The sequence below is a fragment of the Solanum dulcamara genome, chromosome 2, assembly GCF_947179165.1.
Source record: "Solanum dulcamara chromosome 2, daSolDulc1.2, whole genome shotgun sequence".
Lineage (NCBI taxonomy): Eukaryota > Viridiplantae > Streptophyta > Magnoliopsida > Solanales > Solanaceae > Solanum > Solanum dulcamara.
Genome location: NC_077238.1, coordinates 9,424,700 through 9,444,350, shown reverse-complemented (window position 1 = coordinate 9,444,350; position 19,651 = coordinate 9,424,700). Strand labels below are relative to the sequence as shown.

The 19,651-nt window shown below is 37.2% G+C and overlaps 1 protein-coding gene across 2 annotated transcripts; it reads left to right on the top strand.

Moving 5' to 3' along the window:
* Positions 1-1,846: 1,846 nt before the first annotated feature.
* On the top strand, positions 1,847-19,571 carry LOC129880269 (actin-related protein 2/3 complex subunit 1B-like). 2 transcript variants are annotated; one of them, XM_055954228.1, is made up of 16 exons: positions 1,851-1,968; positions 2,062-2,139; positions 2,845-2,930; positions 3,825-3,901; positions 4,594-4,688; positions 5,541-5,610; positions 6,612-6,681; positions 7,371-7,444; positions 7,532-7,574; positions 9,231-9,312; positions 9,517-9,605; positions 9,687-9,772; positions 18,729-18,792; positions 18,992-19,086; positions 19,192-19,250; positions 19,334-19,571. In XM_055954228.1, exons 2-16 carry the CDS (start codon positions 2,070-2,072, stop codon positions 19,396-19,398), a joined length of 1,125 nt encoding a protein of 374 aa, XP_055810203.1. In that variant the 5' UTR covers positions 1,851-1,968; positions 2,062-2,069; the 3' UTR covers positions 19,399-19,571. The 2 variants fall into 2 exon arrangements, with proteins under 2 accessions (XP_055810204.1, XP_055810203.1); XM_055954229.1 differs by lacking the exons at positions 19,192-19,250; positions 19,334-19,571 and adding an exon at positions 15,469-15,514 and having other exon boundaries at positions 1,847-1,968; positions 18,992-19,085.
* The last annotated feature ends 80 nt before the right edge of the window (positions 19,572-19,651 follow it).

Here is a 19,651-nt window from a genome sequence, read left to right as displayed (position 1 = left end):
CGTTCTTTCGTCTATGATAGTGACAAACTAAAACTTTGGTGGACCTTGATGCTTAGACTTTTCTCCCCAGCCATGACGGTTGCTGCTATAAGAATGAAATCATGTTTTGCTAGAATTCCCTATGCTATCAACTATAATATTCACATGCTTCTTAACAAAACTTACCCTATTATTCAATGGCCCAACAAGTGGCAAGATCTTTACAACTAAATAGAATTTGCCAAGCATATCATCCAGGCTATGCGGGTGAAATGGTTTAGATCAGAGGCTGAGTTTATGAAGGTCAACACTAATGGTAGGAGAGAGAGTGAAGGAGGTAAATTAATGAGATAATTAAGTGAGTGCTCTATTTTAGGTTATTTTAAAGGAGTGACGTATCTCAATATGTCTGACTTCAAAGTTAGTACATAATTAATAAATAGTGGAATAATAGACAATTATTTGATAGTATAGATTGAATTAGTAGATTTCGTATGAATATATGTCTAAATAGATAGTTTTTTTCTAAAAATAATTACTATATATTAGTCTGTCATGAATAACTAATTTTTAAAAAATATTTAATAGAGAGATAAGTATAACAAATATAACCACGCTCATGTCGGATCGTCGTACTTTCTTCCATAATACTCTTTTTTATGAACAATTGATCAAACGGACAATGAATGTAACAATAAAATCATTCCACTTTGATAAAGTTTATGAACAATTGGACAAGATAAGCATAATGAATATACACAAAGCCATATCACTCATGTAAATTTTATGGACAATTGAACAAGAGATGTGGAAAGATAGTACCGCGTCCTACTAATACAATATGGTGAATAATTCAACAAGATAGGTAGAATGAAAATAATATAAAGTCATGCCAATTTATGAAATTTGTGAATAACTGAACAAGATAAAATTATGTCAATATAATAGAATTTGTAAATATATTTAATAGGATAAGATCATAACAAAATATTATGTTGATCAATTGAAGTTTTGTGAACAATTAAGCAAGTACAAGTCATGTTAATATGATAGAATTCATATATAATGCAAGATGTAGAGTGTAGACCAATAAAAAACCTCTAAAATGAAGGAGGTGTTAGATATATGCGTTTTATTTATTTATAGAGAAACATATATGTATACAATAGACACTAATTTATACAAGGACATATAAGCATCTAAAAATACTAGCTCAAGAGAATACGAGGCCAACATGTGAAATAGGATGATTGCTATTTTGGTCAGATACTTTTCACTAAACTAAATTTTTTACATAATTTTTAAAAATGGAAATATTTTAAAACTAGTGCCAAATTAATGTATTTATGAATATCACCATATATTTTTTAAACTCCCCCTTAAATAAAGTAAAAAGAAATGTGGAATTGCGTAATTTGATAAATGATATTTGAAGTTGTTTGAAAGTAAGTACACATATAAAAAATAATAAAAATGGCCACAAATTAAATGGAAACATAAAATCAAGTATTCATGCACTTTTTCCTAAATGAACCTTGGTATCTGAAATCGAATGATTTAAAAGAATGGTCTTGAAAATAGATGATCTTAAATTTTTGATCTTGTTCACCTCATATGTAAAACTTCAAAATTTCTTCTCATGAACAACATTTTTAATATTGTAAATTTTCCCATAAAATAAGCGAAGGTAAAAACTCAAAAGTTCAAGATCATCAATTTCACGCTCTTGTATCTATGTAGCGATGGAACAGAAACGCTTGTGGTAATTTCCCAGATGAAACAAACTAATTGTGGGCTTCTATCCACTGGGCCACTATCTGGGCCCAAAAGTCAGCTAAACTGATTTTGCAACTTCAGTGCTATGATTTTGGAGTATTGTTCATTACGACCCCACAGTTTTTCTTCTTTTCCTTCTGATCGAAGCATTTTGAATTCTTCAAATACACTACAAATTACTCTGCATTTTGGATTATAGATCTCGTTTTCCAGGTATAGATCCTTCTTTTTCTCTTCTCAGATCTTGCATTTTCACCGGAAATCGTATTTTTTTTGATCCATTAACTTTTTTTCCTCATTTTGTAGGCAAATCAATGGCAGCAACTTCAGTACATAAGTTTGGTCAGTGCATTTCTTGCCATGCTTGGAGTCCCGACCTATCCAGTAACCACTTCTCCTTTTACTCATCTGTTTAATTCGAATGAATAATTATTGTCTGGCAAAGGTTTTTTTTTTGAATTCTTATACAATAAGTTTTGAAGCATCACCGTATTCATTTACAGAGGTGCGTTCAAAAACATTTTTTTCAGCAAGAATTTCGTTTTTTTGGGCATATGCTCAAGTGGGTAGCAGATAGATTATTTTTCTTTAATTTATTTTAATGAGTAGGATCATAGGATGAGTTACTTTTTATCTTTTCTAGTGTTTTGCTCATTCATAATGGTTATGGGATGATGTAACAATGAACCCCTTGCTCCCCCTAGGTTTTCCCTGCTATACCTGCACGTATCAGGTAACTCTCCCCATCCAGGCTTAGGCAGATGGTTAGAGTTAGACATTAACTAGTGTTTTGTCCCCGCCGGAATTTGAACATGAGACCTCATAGTTCTCCTCTGCTCATTGACCACTTGGTTATACCCTTGGGTGCTAATATTTATACTAAGATTGCACCTGTTGCCACAAAGGGTAGTTCGAATGTAGTGATTTAAGCCACTAATCTTAATTTATATTCTGCGTGTGAGCGAGAGTGGTGCATTTATCTAAATATACTATTTATAAAGTATGTTTTGTGTGGTATGTAGTGGTTTGTTTTGTGTGATGTTATTCGATGGAATGTGTTGCTAATGCCTGTATAACTTACTTTTGCAGTGATTGCATTTTGTCCTAACAACAGCGAAGTGCATATTTATAAACTATCCGAAGACAAGTGGGAGAAGGTCCATGTTCTTCAAAAGGTAAATACAGTTTGAGTTACTCTTAATATCATCTCTTTATGTTATCAATTTGTTAAAAGGTTAAAATCTCGGTGGTGTCTCTTGTTTTGCTACCTATAACTTTGTATTTTTTGTCATAGCTCTCTTCCTGTTACTTTCTCGCTTTTCTTCTGATTAGTAAAAGATATTCCATTAATGTGCAGCAAAGAGAAACTAGCCCAAAAAATCTATCATAGCTTCTATGTCATATGCAATTGCCAGGCCACAACCAAAAAAGAACTAAGAGATGTGTCTGCACTTAATGCTAACTGATTTCTTTTTGCTTTAAAAAATTCACTTTTCCCAGTTGATCAACCATATGAATGAAGGTAGTGAGTTCCAAGTGATCAGTTTGTCCTTTTCCAAACCTTTCATGTACACCCCTTGCAGAAGCTCTTTAGCTTTTTTAGGCATTGTCCAGCTGACTGTGCACTCTTTCTCTTTTTCCTCCGTGAGGATTAGTACTCAAATATTTGGATAGGGGACCACTTTTATGTAAATAATGCCTGTTGCATTCCTTTAATTTAGCATTTATGTGTATTAATGTCTATTGAAATTTCAGAGAACCTCTTTAATTTTATATTATTTGATAAAGATAAAATTTTAAAAGAACTCTACTCTATATGATTTCAGCAATCTATGTTCATTCCGATATTTTTTTCATCCATCATTTATCTTCTATCATCACCTCCACGAGTAAATGTATGATCTGCATACACTCTACCTCCCCAAACCCCACTTGTGGGATTTCATTGGGTATGTTGTTGTTGTTGTATTTATCTTCTATTATCATATCTCAGTGTTATATTTCTTTTCAATTCCATTTGATTGAAACATTGCCATTAATTTGATTCTCATGGTTCCTTTATGATGCAGCATGACCAAATTGTTTCTGGTATAGATTGGAGTTACAGATCCAACAAAATAGTCACTGTTTCTCATGATCGTAATTCGTAAGTGACTATCAACCTTTGACTTTTTAGAGTTTGATATCATCAAATAGGTGATAGCTGAAAGCTTTCCATTTTACATTGTCGCCTTTGTGTCCTATAAGGAGCTTCTCCCTTGATCTTTTTCTCTTTTCCTTTTGTATTTTGTTAAATCTGACCACAGTGAGGCTGTCTGATTAGAATGAACTTTAGGCCTGAGAAGTACTTCAAACTACCTGTCATCAGTAACATTCTTCTATTGTATTGGTTTCAGTAATTTATTGTTCGAAGTAATATCTGTGAAGATTAGAATCAAAGCTTTTCTCTATGTGGCTACTATGTGGTTATAGTAATTTAGGTGCTTAAAGTAAATAAGGTGCTTAAAAGCCACTTCACCCAGATGTGGCTACAGTATCTTTCTTTTGCTTTTCCTAGTGGAGCTTAATATATTTCCTGCAGTTCTGTGACAATCTATATAGTTGACAAAGCTAAAGAGTTGGTTTTTGTTTGGTATAACACATTTTGTAGTAGGATTTTTCTTTATTTTATTCTCTTTAATCTAATAATTGATTCTTTTTAATGTGTGTACAATAGTTCAGTTTGGTGTGTGCGTGCATTTGGGGGGGGGGGGATGTGTGCATGCATGTGCGTATTCCATGATTATGTGGGGCATTTATTATGAATTAATGTGCTGAAGAGAATAATATTCTCTGTAGCTATGTTTGGAACCAAGAAACGACAGGGTGGGTTCCTACTCTGGTTATTCTCAGGCTGAATCGTGCAGCACTTTGTGTGCAGTGGAGTCCAAAAGGTATTCAAATCCGTCTTATTTATTTTTGTATGCTCGTTTCTTTTTTCTATTTATATTTTGTTTTGATTAAGTAAGTAAATTATATTAAAATGTGCAGTAAGACAGTGCATCTGATTTCAATAGTTTGGACATACAATCCATGATCAGAGACAACTCTTGCAAAACATTATTGAACTGTAACATCTTATCTAGCTTTAAACAACCATTCAAGATTGCACCAAATAGCAAAATATTGAAAGTCAACTGGTACTTTTGAGTTCTTGAATAAACTTCCTTTTCCCTTCAAACCATCTTAGAGTTCGTCCCTTCCACAAAAATCACCAAAAACATGCTAGTCTCCGATACCCTCCTTTTGCTTTTGTTCAGTCCTCTCTCTTCAGCCAAGCAATACATCCTTCAATGCCCTTGGCATTACTCACTTGACCTCATAGATGTTTAGGAACATATTGCACAATTGAGCAGCTACTGATCGATGCATAAAAGATGGTTTGTGTCTTTTGTGTCTCTTGCACACATACAACATCCATTACAAATTCGTAGACCCCTCTTCTGCAAGTTGTTCTATGTCAAAATGGCTCCACATATATGGCTTAACCTCTTTTTGTATGCCCTTTTTTGTTGCATGTGGGTCACTGATTCTATGTCGGAATTTCCAATTTTTACAAAACTCAGTCATCAATATTCATCTTATCTTATGTTCGAAGTGCACATGATTTAAAAGACTTAATAGAGAGTCACAGACCATGTGCACCTGAGCTTCATTTCTAATCTTCTATCTCGCTAGCATATTTCTGACATTAAATCATAAACTTGCTTCGCTTTTTTCATTAGCTTATTAAATTTGTCTTGCAGAAAACAAGTTTGCTGTTGGAAGTGGAGCTAAAACTGTTTGTATATGCTACTATGAGCAAGAAAATAACTGGTGATATTTCCCATTCTGTTTTTGGATTTTGTCGGCTCCTAGAGTTTTTAGATAAGAGACCAAGAATGTATAGGAGCTAACTCTTTTTTGTACTAAGATGCTTCCCTTAGACGCTTATTGAATGGATTATAATTTACCTGATAAAAAAATTTAATTGGTAATATTACTTCTCCATGTGATAGTTGAATAAGTTAAATCCTTAGCAAAATCAGTGCAGAAAGAATGACATGCACGAATCTAAATGCTACCCATATGTCTTAGAATGTGTGGATATTGAGGTCACATTAGTTGGATGCACAAATGGGCTGTCAGGGTCTGAGAAGGGCAATGAGTCATTCTTAAAACCAACGTTCTTAAGACCAAAGAGTCGGGCGGAAAGGGGTGAAAGCCCTTGGTACCTGGTTCTCCTGTAGTTGGATCCTTCGAAACCACAAGAATCTTTAGTTAGAATGGGATTCCAACTCAGCACCTAGTGAGAGATTTTGAGAGTTGCTCTTTGGAGAGCACAGTACGATGAAAGTTGTAAACTGTGTTGGGGGTGGGATGGCGGTGGTTTTTTTTTGTTTATCATTGGCCTCAATGGTAGACTCAGTCGGGGACCTGAGAGGCGTTGTTTACCCTGCAGTGGATGTCAGCTGTTCTAGTTCTCTTATGTCTAACTCGTGAACTTAACTGATTCAAAGCTTTGTGATAGCACCCATTTTCCCAATTCAGTAGTTCGATCTATTTCATCATTACATTCAGTAAACTGTAGATTGGGTTTCTATTGAAGTTGTTCATACCGTAGCATTACTGAAATACTGGCCTTTTAGACTAATAGCAAACTTTTTGACTAATGATGAACAAATATAACTCTATGACCAATCTCTGAGATGAAAAGAGATGCTGACATCTTGCCATTTCACTTATACATAAGCTAATACATATACTAATCATTACGAGTCGAGTAGCATTTACTTTTTACAGGAACATGTCTAATTTTTATCTTTATTTTTTCACAGGTGGGTGAGTAAGCTTATCAGGAAAAGGCATGATTCATCTGTAACAAGTATTGCCTGGCATCCGAATAATGTGCGTCTGTTTTTCTGTATATTATTGCATCATGTAGCAGCAAAAGGATAACAACATTCATTTAAATAGTTACGCTGTTATTTGCAAAATATTTTCTGCAAAGGATTTGAGGACTATTCTTTTTCTTGACTTGCAGCTCTGTGATATGCGTATTCCATTGATATTGCGGACCAGTTTCCATGAATTCATTGACACAATCTTAAGTAACATTACAATGCTCATGGCATCCCCACATGTCTCGTTCTCTTTAAGTGTTTTAGAAGTTGAATGTAGCTATAGATGCTGGAATAAGGCATTCCAAGCTTAACTTACTTTAGGAAATGCCTCAGAGTTGATGGTTTGGTTCCTCTTTGTTCCCCCCCTTAAATGAGTTGAAGCAAAACCGTGTCATGAGTAATTATAGTGTTTATCCATTTTGTTGATACTTTGTGCGGCCCACGTGCGCGCGCGCGCGCACACACACATATATATGCGTATGTATGTATGTATATACACGTAGCAAATTGAGTTAGCTTGTTTGGCCCACTACGACATCTTGGTACATCTTATGTCGTGCATCAGGAAAATAATGGTTAACTAAATGTTAGATACATTTGCTACCATATGTTCAGTAGTTATTTTTTTTAATTTTAAAAGTCAGCTAGTACGTTATCACTTTGAACTGAATTTTGGTAAAAATATTCCTGCAGGTTCTCCTAGCAACAACGTCCACTGATGGTAAATGTAGAGTATTTTCAACATTCATTAAAGGCGTCGATGCAAAGTATGTTTCTCAAAATTGTTTTCTTCATTCAGTTAGATTTCTTCAATATTATCATGGTTTCTTATAATTTCTCACTCAATGGATCAGAGACTCTGCAATGGGGAATTCTGCAGATACCAAATTTGGAGAGGTCTGAATCTTATCTTATGTTGTAACCCTGCTTACCTAATTCTATTTTTCTTTATGTTCAAAGAAAGCTGCTCAAATCTTACCCTTAACAAGTTTGTTTCAAATACCCCCACCGAGTCAATTAGAAGAAAGCTTCATAGATATACTAACTTATTCATTGGGAAAGTAAATGATTATCTTAAAAATCTGGAGCGCTTAATTGTTGTGTTTGAGTAAATAAGAATTCTCTCTTGCCAGCTGAAGCACTGAACAGTTTCCGATTGATTTCTTGTTAAAGCAAAATAAAGTTGACCCTACTCACTTTCCTGTGGAAAGCAGAAAGCCAAAGTCTTACATTGGAAATATCAACTATTTTATAAACCAGGAGTAGGCATACTGACACGTTATGGGCATGGAACAAGTCCAATTTTCTGAAGTCTCTTGTTATAATCTAAGTTGCTTGAACTCTTCACTTTCGGTCCCGCACCCATTTCGATGCGACATGGGTGTGGTTGTGGGATCCGTACCTGGTTTGGTCAGCTGATTTTTGGTACTTTGACCAAAATCAACCGAGAAGTTCGGGACATTATATAGGGATTTCTGTAATCAAAACAAAAGCTAAGGTGAAATTGTAGAAGTGGAGCACCTTGTATATAGAAATTTCTATGCCAATCCTTTTCCTTATATTACCTTCTGGGGTTCTCGTCTTGGTCAATATTTTTTCCTCATAATACCTTTGTAAGTTTTCCACGTACCTTTTTATAATTTAGACATATAGCTCTATTTCTAGATATTTGAATGATTTTTAGCCGAATCCCCGCATTCATATCCGTACATGGATCCGCACGGGTACCCCCTGAATCTTAAGATTTAGATCATGAAGGACTTGACCTCTAGATCCGCACCCGTATCAGATACCCACACTCGAGACCCAGAAACTTAACTTATAACTATTTATGGTTTTAAACTGCCCCAGCCTTTAAAACTATATGATTTTACTCTTCAGTCCATGTGCAACGTTTCCTATCCAGATACAGTTCAGTGTATTTTGGCATGTCGAGTATCAGAGATATTGTTGCTTATATAGTTTCCCATACCTCCTTGTTGATCGGTTTTAAAATATCATGTGTAGCTTTGAACTCAAACAATTTTCATACTCTTATGTGCTTTTCCCCTTTCTGTGTTGATATTACTTTAGCCCTTGCAAGAACATGTAGTTTTTGTGCTTTTAACTATTTTAAATCTGGCAACATTTTCCTCCTTGTTGATCGGTTTTAAAATATCATGTGTAGCTTTGAATTCAAACAATTTTCATACTCTTATGTGCTTTTCCCTTTTCTGTGTTGATATTACTTTAGCCCTTGCAAGAACATGTATTTTTTGTGCTTTTAACTGTTTTAAATCTGGCAACATTTTCCTTCAATTCAGTTGATTGACAGCGCCTATTAACAGGCTATCTCAAAGCTTGACAGTGACATGTGGTATTAATAGAGGATGTTCGTTTCTTTTTTTGGAAAATTGTATTGTCTTGCAAGATAATGTTCTAAGGAATAGGTTGACAGACATTAGAAAAATACTACTTTTCATAAAAATATTCTGGATGACATTCATTATATGTCCTATTTTGATTATATGTTCATAGAAAGAGTAATAGATCCTTTTATTCATATTAATGCAGCAAATTGTCCAGCTTGACCTATGCTTTTGCTGGGCTTTTGGTGTCAGATGGTCCCCAAGTGGCAATACCTTAGCATATGTAGGTCAGATATTCCTTTCTTTGCTTCTTTGGCTTATGTTTCGTTTTTGGCAGTGCCTCAACTGTCTCATTTTGGTTGCATATTCGCTTACTGTGTTTGTGTGCTCACTTGTTATATTTTTATATTTCTTGGTCTTGGACTAAGTACCCAAGAGTTTCCATGTAATACTAATGCAGCTTAGATATTGGTTATTGGATGATCTCTCAGGTCATAACTCAATGATATACTTCGTTGATGAAGTTGGTCCCTCTGCTGCAGCACAAAGTGTAGCAATCCGTGATTTGCCTCTTCGTGATGTGGGTCAGAATCCTATCTCATTTTTACTCTGTCTTTTTTAGATCTTAATATTTGTTGTGTAATCAAGACTTCTCTTGCAGGTATTGTTTCTTTCTGAAAGGATGGTTGTTGGAGTGGGATTTGATTGCAACCCGATGGTATTTGTGGCAGATGAAAGTGGACTCTGGTATGTTGAATATCTGTAACTTGCATTTCCTGCTTCCTTTCCTGGTCTTCACTCTTATTATTGCTTGTTTTCCTTCTTTTTTTCTTTTGGGTGTGGGTGGGGTTGCTTTGGTGATCACTGATAATTTTTTAGAGAGGTGCAACTCATTACTGTTCCTATAAGCCTCAAACTACATCCATTCTCCATTTTCTATGCAAAATTGCCTATTCCTTTTAAGGACATGTTGAAACACTCGGAGAAGTGCAAGCCATGTAGTGAAAGAAGGTTTCACTCTGTAGTCTTTACCTTGTTTCTTCTTGAAGCTTGCTTTAACCTCTTGAATTACTTGATTAAATGTAGTAGTACTTCTTGTTAAACCCATATTTAAAATAGGTTTACGTTACATGTACTCAAGTATGGTATTTATGCAAAAATTATCCAACATGGGATTATCCACTTTTTATTGTATTCTGAAGGACCTACGTGAAACACCTATACCAACAACAACATACATAGTATAATCCTAGGGATGACAATGGGGCGGGGCGGGTGCGGGGCTGGTTGAGTTCAACCCGCAAATTTTTTAGACCGCCCCGTCCCGCCCCGCCCCGCATAAACCTACCCACATAAATTTTTAAGTATTTTTTTTTAATTGAGTTTAATATGAAAAATAAAATTCATAATTTTTTTTTCATTTTTTTGCTAATCAACATCAACAACTAATTAATTGTTTCTAGTTAACATTTCAACAATTATTTCTTAATCGCTAATTAACTATTTCTAATTAACATTTCAACAACTAACAATTCACTAGATACGTCTAGTTTGATTATTTTTTTAAAAAGTTAAAACTAAAGTCAAAGTTTAATATAAAAAGTTTATATTTTTATTTTTAGTAATTACAAAGATTTAAATTTTTTTAGGTTATTATTTAGTACCTTAAACCCGCAATCCGCCCCACATTAATTTTAAAATAATTACTTTAACCCGTCCTGCATAACTTTAAATCTGCCCCGCCCTGCCCCGCATAGCTCTAAACCCGCCCTGTTCCCGATCCGCACTGCCCCATCCCATTGCCATCCCTATATAATTCCACAAGTAGAGTCTGGGAGGGTAGGATGTACACAAAAAACCTTACCTTTGTGGGGTAGAGGTTGTTTCTAATAAACCTTCAACTCAGAAAAGTGTAATCAAAACGAATTTGGAAAAAAAAAGATAGTAACAAAAATTGGAGGGTACGATACCAGATACTACATGTTTACTAATAACACTACGAACAAGGAGAAGAAGAGACTAGCTCCATGTCTCTCCCACGTAAAAGTGCGACCACACTCGTTTATCTACTAACCTTATATCATAATCCTTGACCTCCATACTTTTTTATTTAGGGTCATGTCCTATTGAATTACCTCCCTTGAATTCTTTTTCGGCCTACCCCTACCTCTCCTAAAACCTCAACCAACCTCTCACACCTCCTCTTTACATGCCTTAACCATCTCAGTCTCATTTCTCTCAACTTGTCCGCCACTGAGACCACTCCCACCATGCCCGTATAACTTCGTTCCTAATCATATCTCTCGATGAATGCTCACGCATTCATTTGACTATCCTCATCTCCACTACCTCTATTTTCTTAACATGTGCGTTATTGACTGGCCAACACTTTGCCTTATACAACGGTGTTGGTCTAACTACTCTATAGAATTTACCTTTAAGCCTTAGTGAACATTCTTATCACACAACACCCCAAAAGCAAGCCTCTATTTTACCCACCTTGCTCTTGTACGATGTGCGACATCATCGTCAATCTCCCCGTTTTCTTGGATCATTGACCTAAGAAACTTCAAACTTCCTCTATTGAGGATGACTTATGTATCAATCTTCACTTCCAAATTAGCTTCATGCGTTACGTCACTAAACTTGCACTGCGAATACTATGTCATGGTCTTACTCAACATGAAACCTTTAGATTCTAGGGTATTTGTCCAAACTTCTAGCCTATTGTTAACTTTATTTCATGTCTCGTCAATCAGTACTTTGCTATCTGCAAATAACATACGCCACGACACCTCCCATTGAATATACAATTTCAATAGATCTAACACTAAAGCAAATAAAAATGGACTAAGAGTCGATCCCTGGTGCAACTCCATCACGATTGGGAAGTGCTCTGAGTCTCTCCCATCGTTCTTACCTGAGTCTTGGCTCCATCGTGCATGTTCTTCTTGTCCTAATGTATACCACAGGGACACTTCTAAACTCTAAACATCTCTAATTAACCATCCTAGGGACTTTGTCGTATGCTTTTTCTAGATCAATGAACACCATTGATAAGTGTCTCTTCCTATCTTTATACTACTCTAACAATCACCTTACAAGATGAATGACTTATGTGGTCAATCATCCTGGTATAAATCTGAATTGGCTCTCAGAGTTAGACACACCCCTCCTCATCCTCTCTACCACCCTCTCTTAGACTTTCATAGTATGACTCAGTAGCTTGATACCCTTATAGTTGTTGCAATTTTGGATATCACCCTTGATCTTGTACAAGATAATCATCATAGTCCACCTCTATTCTCCGATTATTTTTTTAATAACAAGGGAAACCCGCAGCCGCTACCCTGTGGGTGCATATGGGATAAAACCCCGTTCCTATGTAATAACTCACAAACCACACAGGAGAGGTAACCCGTACTAGGCAAGCCCGGTGTGACGAGCTCGATCCAGAAGGCAAATCCCTTGCTTTCGCTGGCAAGGGGTTTCAAACTTGAGACCTCCAACATGGAAGTCCCAAGCCACACAGGAGAGGTAACCCGTACTAGGCAAGCCCGGTGTGACGAGCTCGACCCAGAAGGCAAATCCCTTGCTTTCGCTGGCAAAAGGTTTCAAACTTGAGACCTCCAACATGGAAGTCCCAAGCCCAAGCCACTGGCCACCCCGAAGGGTTCCAATCATTTTAGTCTTCCTATAAACGACATTAAACAGCCCAGTTAGCCACATCATACCTACTTTGCTTGTATTCTTCCAAAAATCAAGTTCTACTCGTCTGGCCCTGTCCCTCTTCCCCTCCCCATCCTATGAATTGCCCCTATAACCTCTGCAGACTTTATGCACCTACAATACCCAAAATCTCTACGACTCGGAGGGCTCTAAATCTCCCAGGCTCCAACACAATATTCCTATCCTTTTCATTTAGAGCGGGTGGAAATATGCCTATCATCTCCCTCTGACTTTTGCCTATTCTACCAATACTCTGTCATTCTCATCCTTGATGCACTTCACTCGGTCCAGGTCACGAGCTTCCTTTCTCTTGCCTTAGCGAGCCTATATAACTTCTTGCCCCTGCCTTTGTCCTCGAGCTCTTCATATAAGTTCTTAAAAGTTGTCGTTTTGCCCGCCGTAACCACTAACTTCGCTTCCTTCTTCATTGTCTTATACTTCTCCCTATTCTTCCTCTTATCCTCCTCGTTTCTTCTTTCCACCAATGCCGTATAAGCAACCTTCTTGGCTTTCACTTTCCATTGATCCTCTTCATTCCATCACCAGTCCCCTTTATGTCCACCAAAGTTATCCCTTGAAATCCCCAACACCTCTCTAGTTGCTTCTGTGATGTAGCTAATTGTCCTAGCCATTAACTTCTCCCTCATCTTCTGAGTTTTGGCATTATTCAAGCCTACCGGGCTTATACCACCCTCTTCTTCTTCTTGATCTCCAAATCCCTTGATAACCTTGTGGTCTTGATATACACCTTGTTAGAATAGGAATAGGTGTACATAATCCTACTTAGAATAGGAATAGAAATATGAATAGTTTATAGTATCCTACTTGGAAAATGATTGTTTTATAGTGTCTATAAATAGGGTCTTTGTATAATATTGTTCTTACACAATTTAATAATATTTTTCTCTTATATTTCTCACATGGTATCAGAGCTTTGGTGAGAAACTTACAAGAAAGAAAACCTAGTCAATTTTCGGTGACCATTAAAAGGCTGGTTTGCATCATTTTTTTTGTTTTGTAAATGTTGTGCGAAAACCAACAATACCACGAGGTGCGGAACACTCGGGCGAGCAAACCCCAGTGGGCTCCTCTGAGATCTACTCAGTCACGCGCCCTCACGCGCCGCCAGAAGCCACAGATCTGCGTCGCAACGCGCTTCACGTGCCGGCGCACATGGCAGTTTTTGGCCAGTTTTTGACTTCCTATTTTTTCCAGTGTGGTCGCCTCTGCATCCCGAGGCTGACCATATATTTTTATTTTGATTCCGTCCAGATTCCGGCAGTCAGATCTTCTACAAAAATATTTTCAGACTCTAATTTTTTTTTCTTTTCCCAGATTCCTATATATTTTTATTTTTCATAATATATCTTTCGGGAAATATAGGAAGTTCAAGTCCTATAATTACTTCTGAACCATTAATGGGAAGCTCAAATTGCTTAGCTTGGGCTTCCTCGGTTGAGCTGTGGTGTAAGGGTCAAGGTGTCCAAGATTACTTAACCAATAATGTTTGTGTGGTAGATGAAAAGGCCAAGGCTAGTGAGGAAGATGCAAAAGTCAAAGCACAATGGGTGAAGGTTGATGGCTTAATTATGTAGTCTCTTATGGCGATCTATCGATTTCAAGTTGATGCCTTTGTTTCGCCCATCCCAAACATGTTATTCAGTTTGGGAAAAGGCTCGTGCTTTATACACTAATGACATATCTCGATTCTATGATGTGATATCTCGAATGACCAACTTAAAGCAACAAAATTTCGATATGTATACTTACTTGGGACTGGTACAAGCAGTTATGGAGGAATTTGAAATGTTGATGCCAGTTACTAATGAATGTGGAAAAACAACAAGATCACAGACAGACGTTTCTAGTTCTTACATTTGCTGGACCTCCTACTGTCTATGATTCAGTGCGTGATCAGATTTTAACTAGTCCTGTAGTTCCTACAATTGATGAATTATTCTCTCGTCTACTTCGTCTTGCCGCGCCTCCCAATCACAAAGTAGCTTCCTCACCCACCATTGACTCCTCTGGTCTTGCATCTCAAACCATAGAAAAACAAACATATCAATCTATGGAGAATCGGCGAGGAGGAGGGCATTTTGGAAAGCCTCGATCCAAGTGTAGTCATTATCATAAACTTGGGCACACTCGTGACATGTTATATTTTGCATGGTCCACCACCCAGTTATGATCCTATTGCTCTAAAGGAATATAATGAGTTCCTTCGAAATCGTGCAAGTAAGCAAACATCTCCACAAGTAGCATCTGTGGCTCAACCTAATCAATCATCCAATAATGCTCATATTGCTCATACAGAATATGATGAGTTCCTCCGAGCAAGTAAGCAAACGTCACCATAAGTAGCTTCGGTTGCACAACCTAATGTTTCTGTTGTGGGTAATTCTTTCGCTTGTGTTTCACAATCTAGTACTCTTGGATCATGGGTCATTGACTCAGGCGCTTCTGATCATATCTTTGGTAATAAATCACTTTTGTCTGATATTGTTTAGTCACAGTCTCTTCCAGCTATTACTTTAGCTAATGGGATCCAAACAAAACCAAAAGGGGTTGGCAAAGCCAAACCCTTATCTTCTGTCACTCTAGACCCTGTTCTTTATGTCCCTGGCTCTCCTTTTAATTTGGCATTCGTTAGTCGTTTGACGCGTGCCTTACATTGTGGCATATTCTTTTTTGATGATTTCTTTCTCATGCAGGACCACTGTACGGGATAGACGATTGGCACAGGATATGAATCACAAGGTCTTTACTATTTTACCTCTTCAAATTCCTTCATAGCATGCTTCGTTACAGATCCTCTAGACCTAATTCACAAACGTTTGGGACATCCGAGTCTATCCAAGCTGCAAAAGATGGTGCCTAGTTTGTCTAGTTTAAACTGTGAGTCATGTCAACTTGGGAAACACACTCGTGCTACATTTTCACATAGTACTGAGGGTCATTCAGATTCTATTTTTTCATTAGTCCATTCTGATATTTGGGGTCCCAGTAGAGTTAGTTCACCCTTAGGATTTCGTTATTTTGTTAGTTTCATTGATGATTATTGAAGATGTACTTGGGTTTTCTTAATGAAAGATCGTTCTGAGTTATTTTCTATATTCAAAAGTTTCTTTGCTGAAATACAAAATCAATTTGGTGTTTCTATTTGTACTTTTCATAGTGATAATGTCTTAGAATACTTATCCTCCCAATTTTAGGAGTTTATGACTCACCATGGAATTATTCACCAAACATCTTGTCCGTACACCCCCCCCAACAAAATGGTGTCGCAGAAAGGAAGAATATCCATCTCATTGAGACTGCTCGCACTCTTCTCATTGAATCTCATGTTCCGTTGCGTTTTTTGGGGGATGCAGTCCTTGCGTCTTGTTATTTAATTAATAGAATGCCCTCATCCTCTATTTAGAATTAGGTTCCACATTCCATACTGTTTTCTCAGTCACGTCTTTACTCTATCCCCCCTTGTGTCTTTGGGAGCACATGCTTTGTTCATAACTTATCCCTAGGGAAAGATAAATTAGCCCCCCGTGCCCTCAAATGTGTCTTCCTTTGTTACTCTCGAGTTCAAAAAGGGTATCGTTGTTATTGACCTGAACTTCGTCGATATCTAATGTCCGGCGATGTCACATTCTTTGAATCTCAACCTTATTATACATCTTTCGATCATCCTGATGTATCTGAGGTCTTACCCATACCTCAGGCCTTACCTGTACCAACTTTTGAGGAATCTACGGTCTCTACTATATCTCCAGTTGTAGTGCCACCACTCCTGACTTATCGTCGCCGTCCGCGTCCAGTTGTAGTGCCAGATGATTCATGTCATGTGTCGGACCCTACTCCTACCGCGGACTTGCCTCCTCCTAGCGAACCGATTGCACTTCAAAAAGGTATGCGATCCACTCGAAACATTAACCCATATTATACTTTCTTGAGTTATCATCGTCTATCCTCACTACATTATGCCTTTGTTTCATCTTTGTCTTCTATTTCCATTCCTAAGACTACAAGTGAAGCACCTTCTCATTCTGGATGGAGGCAGGCTATGATTGATGAGATGTCTGCTTTACATACGAGTGGTAGGTACTTAGGAGCTTGTTTCCCTTCCTGCAGTTAAATCAATTGTTGGTTGCCGTTGGGTTTATGCAGTCAAAATTGGCTCAGACGGTCAGGTGGATCGACTGAAGGCTCACCTTGTTGCCAAAGGGTATACTCAGATATTTGGGCTAGATTATAGTGATACTTTCGCTCCCGTGACTAAAATAACATATGTCCTTTTTCTATCTATGGTTGTTGTTCGTCATTGGCCTCTTCATCAGTTGGACATGAAGAATGCTTTTTTGCATGGTGATCTTGAGCAAAAAGTCTATATGGAGCAACCACCTGGTTTTGTTGCTCAGAGGGAGTCCAGTACCCTTGTATGTTGATTGCGTAAGTCACTATATGGTCTGAAACAGTCTCCTCAAGCCTGGCTTGGAAAGTTCAGCACAGTAATTCAGCAGTTTGGCATGACTCGCAGTGGAGCTAATCATTTCGTCTTTTATCGGCATTTTGCACCAAATCTGTGTATTTATTTAGTTGTTTACGTTGATGATAACGTTATCACCAACAATGATCAAGATGGTATCACTAATTTGAAGCAACTTCTCTTTCAGCATTTCCAGACTAAAGACCTTGGTAGACTGAAGTATTTTTTAGGTATTGAGGTTGCTCAATCTAGATCAGGTATTGTTATTTCTCAACGCAAGTATGCCTTACATTCTTGAGGAGACAGGAATGACGGGATGTAGACCCATTGACACTCCTATGGATCCGAATGTTAAACCCCTTCCAGGATAGGGGGAGCCACTCGGCAATCCTAAAGGGTATAGACGGCTAGTTGGAAAATTGAATTATCTCACAGTGACTAGACCTGACATCTCTTTTCCTGTGAGTGTTGTAAGTCAGTTTATGACTTCTCCTTGTGATAGTCATTGGGATGCAGTTATTCGTATTCTGCAATATATAAAGTCAGCTCCCGATAAAGGACTACTCTTCGAGGATCACGATAAGCATATCACCGCATATACAGATGCTGATTGGGCAGGATCACCCTCTAATAGACATTCTACATTCGAATATTTTGTTTTAGTAGGAAGTAATTTGGTGTCGTGGAAGAGTAAGAAACAGAGTGTGGTTGCTCAATCTAGTGCTGAAGCAGAATATCGAGCAATGACTGTAGCAACTTGTGAGCTAGTTTGGATCAAACAGTTGCTGAGAGAACTAAAATTTGGAGAAACTGGTCATATGGAACTTGTGTGTGATAATTAAGCGGCCCTTCATATCGCATTAAATCTAGTGTTTCAAGAGGACCAAGTACATTGAGATTGTCACTTTGTCAGAGAAAAGATACTCTCCGGAGATATTGTTACAAAGTTTGTGAAGTCAAGTGATCAACTTGCAAATATCTTCACCAAGTCCCTCACATGTCCTCGTATTAATTATATTTGTAACTAGTTAGGTACATATGATTTGTATGTATCAGCTTGAGGGGGAGTGTTAGAATAGGAATAGGTGTACATAATCCTACTTAGAATACGAATAAAAATCAGAATAGTTTATAGTATCCTACTTGAAAATGATTGTTTTATAGTGCCTATCAATAGGGTCTTTGTGTAATATTGTTCTTACACAATTTAATAATATTTTTCTCCTATATTTCTCACACACCTCTATCACACTTCTTACGGAATAGGTAATCTATCCGGGTCTTAGATGCCTCGCTACAGTAGATCACCAAGTGCTCTTCCCTTTTTTGGAAACTAGACTTTAGATATATCAAATCAAAGCTTTTGCGAAATCCAAGGCTAATCATTGTCTCTATGTTGTCTATCCTCTCTTAAGCTTAACCGTTGCGAAATCTTCAATCTACTTTTGCTTTTGAGGAGGTAATTAATTAAATTCGTTTTTTATGCTTCAGGAGTTTCTTGAGATTCCTTGATGAACGGAAAGCAGCGTCTTCAAGTGCCAAATATGGATCACAGGTACTTATCCACGACCTAGCTAGTTCTGAAATATCTACCTTTAAACTTCATTGACGGTGTAGAACAGTGCACTTATACAGCTGTTCCGTGACCTTATAACCTAGGCCTAGTACAGTTGGTACTGCTGATCGATTTCCTACTCATTTCGTCCATTTATCATGGTTCTTTATTTTGTCTCTCATTTTCGTATATTTCACAGTTTTCGGAAGCATTTGGGAAATTCTATGGTCAATCAAAGCTTTCAGGCAGCAACAACGTTGAGCAATCAAGAGGCGCTCATGACAACTGTATCAAGTAATATTTCAACAAAATCACATTTTTTCATGCCTTCAATTTAAGCTTTTAATAGTTCAAGATCAAATCTTACAGCAATGCTTTTTCTTTATCTTGGAATTCCAGTTGTATATTACCACTTGCCAAACAGAGAAAATCTAGTGTCACCCGTTTCAGCACTTCAGGTTAGTTTGTATGGATTATATACTTCATTCGAAACCCTCTCTCTGTAATCGAAGATTCATGTCTATCATCGATAACTTTCCAGGACTTGACGGGAAGATAGTGACATGGGATCTGCAGAACCAAGAAGATTTATTGGACTATCTATGAACATTTTTGAACTGGCACATACTCTATACTATCCGATACTCTGAACGTCGCAGCTCGTCTCTTCACCATCTGTATGATGTAAAAAGTTTCTCCTTACTAAGACCTTTGTAAGGTATAGTTGGAACTGCTGTAAGATGATTGAACAACATATGAATTTGTTTGTGTAGACATGACATCTCTGCTTATATCTCCTCTGTTTTGTGTGGATAAAAGAAAAAGGAAAGAATTTTAGCATCATCAAAAAGCTATGCTT

Bases quoted from the DNA above. Each gene is read 5' to 3' on its own strand.
- LOC129880269 (XM_055954228.1), top strand. From the start codon at position 2,070: ATGGCAGCAACTTCAGTACATAAGTTTGGTCAGTGCATTTCTTGCCAT. The intron at 6,682-7,370 runs GTGCGTCTGTTT...ATATTCCTGCAG, and splicing joins TTGCCTGGCATCCGAATAAT to GTTCTCCTAGCAACAACGTC. The intron at 18,793-18,991 runs GTACTTATCCAC...TATATTTCACAG, and splicing joins GTGCCAAATATGGATCACAG to TTTTCGGAAGCATTTGGGAA.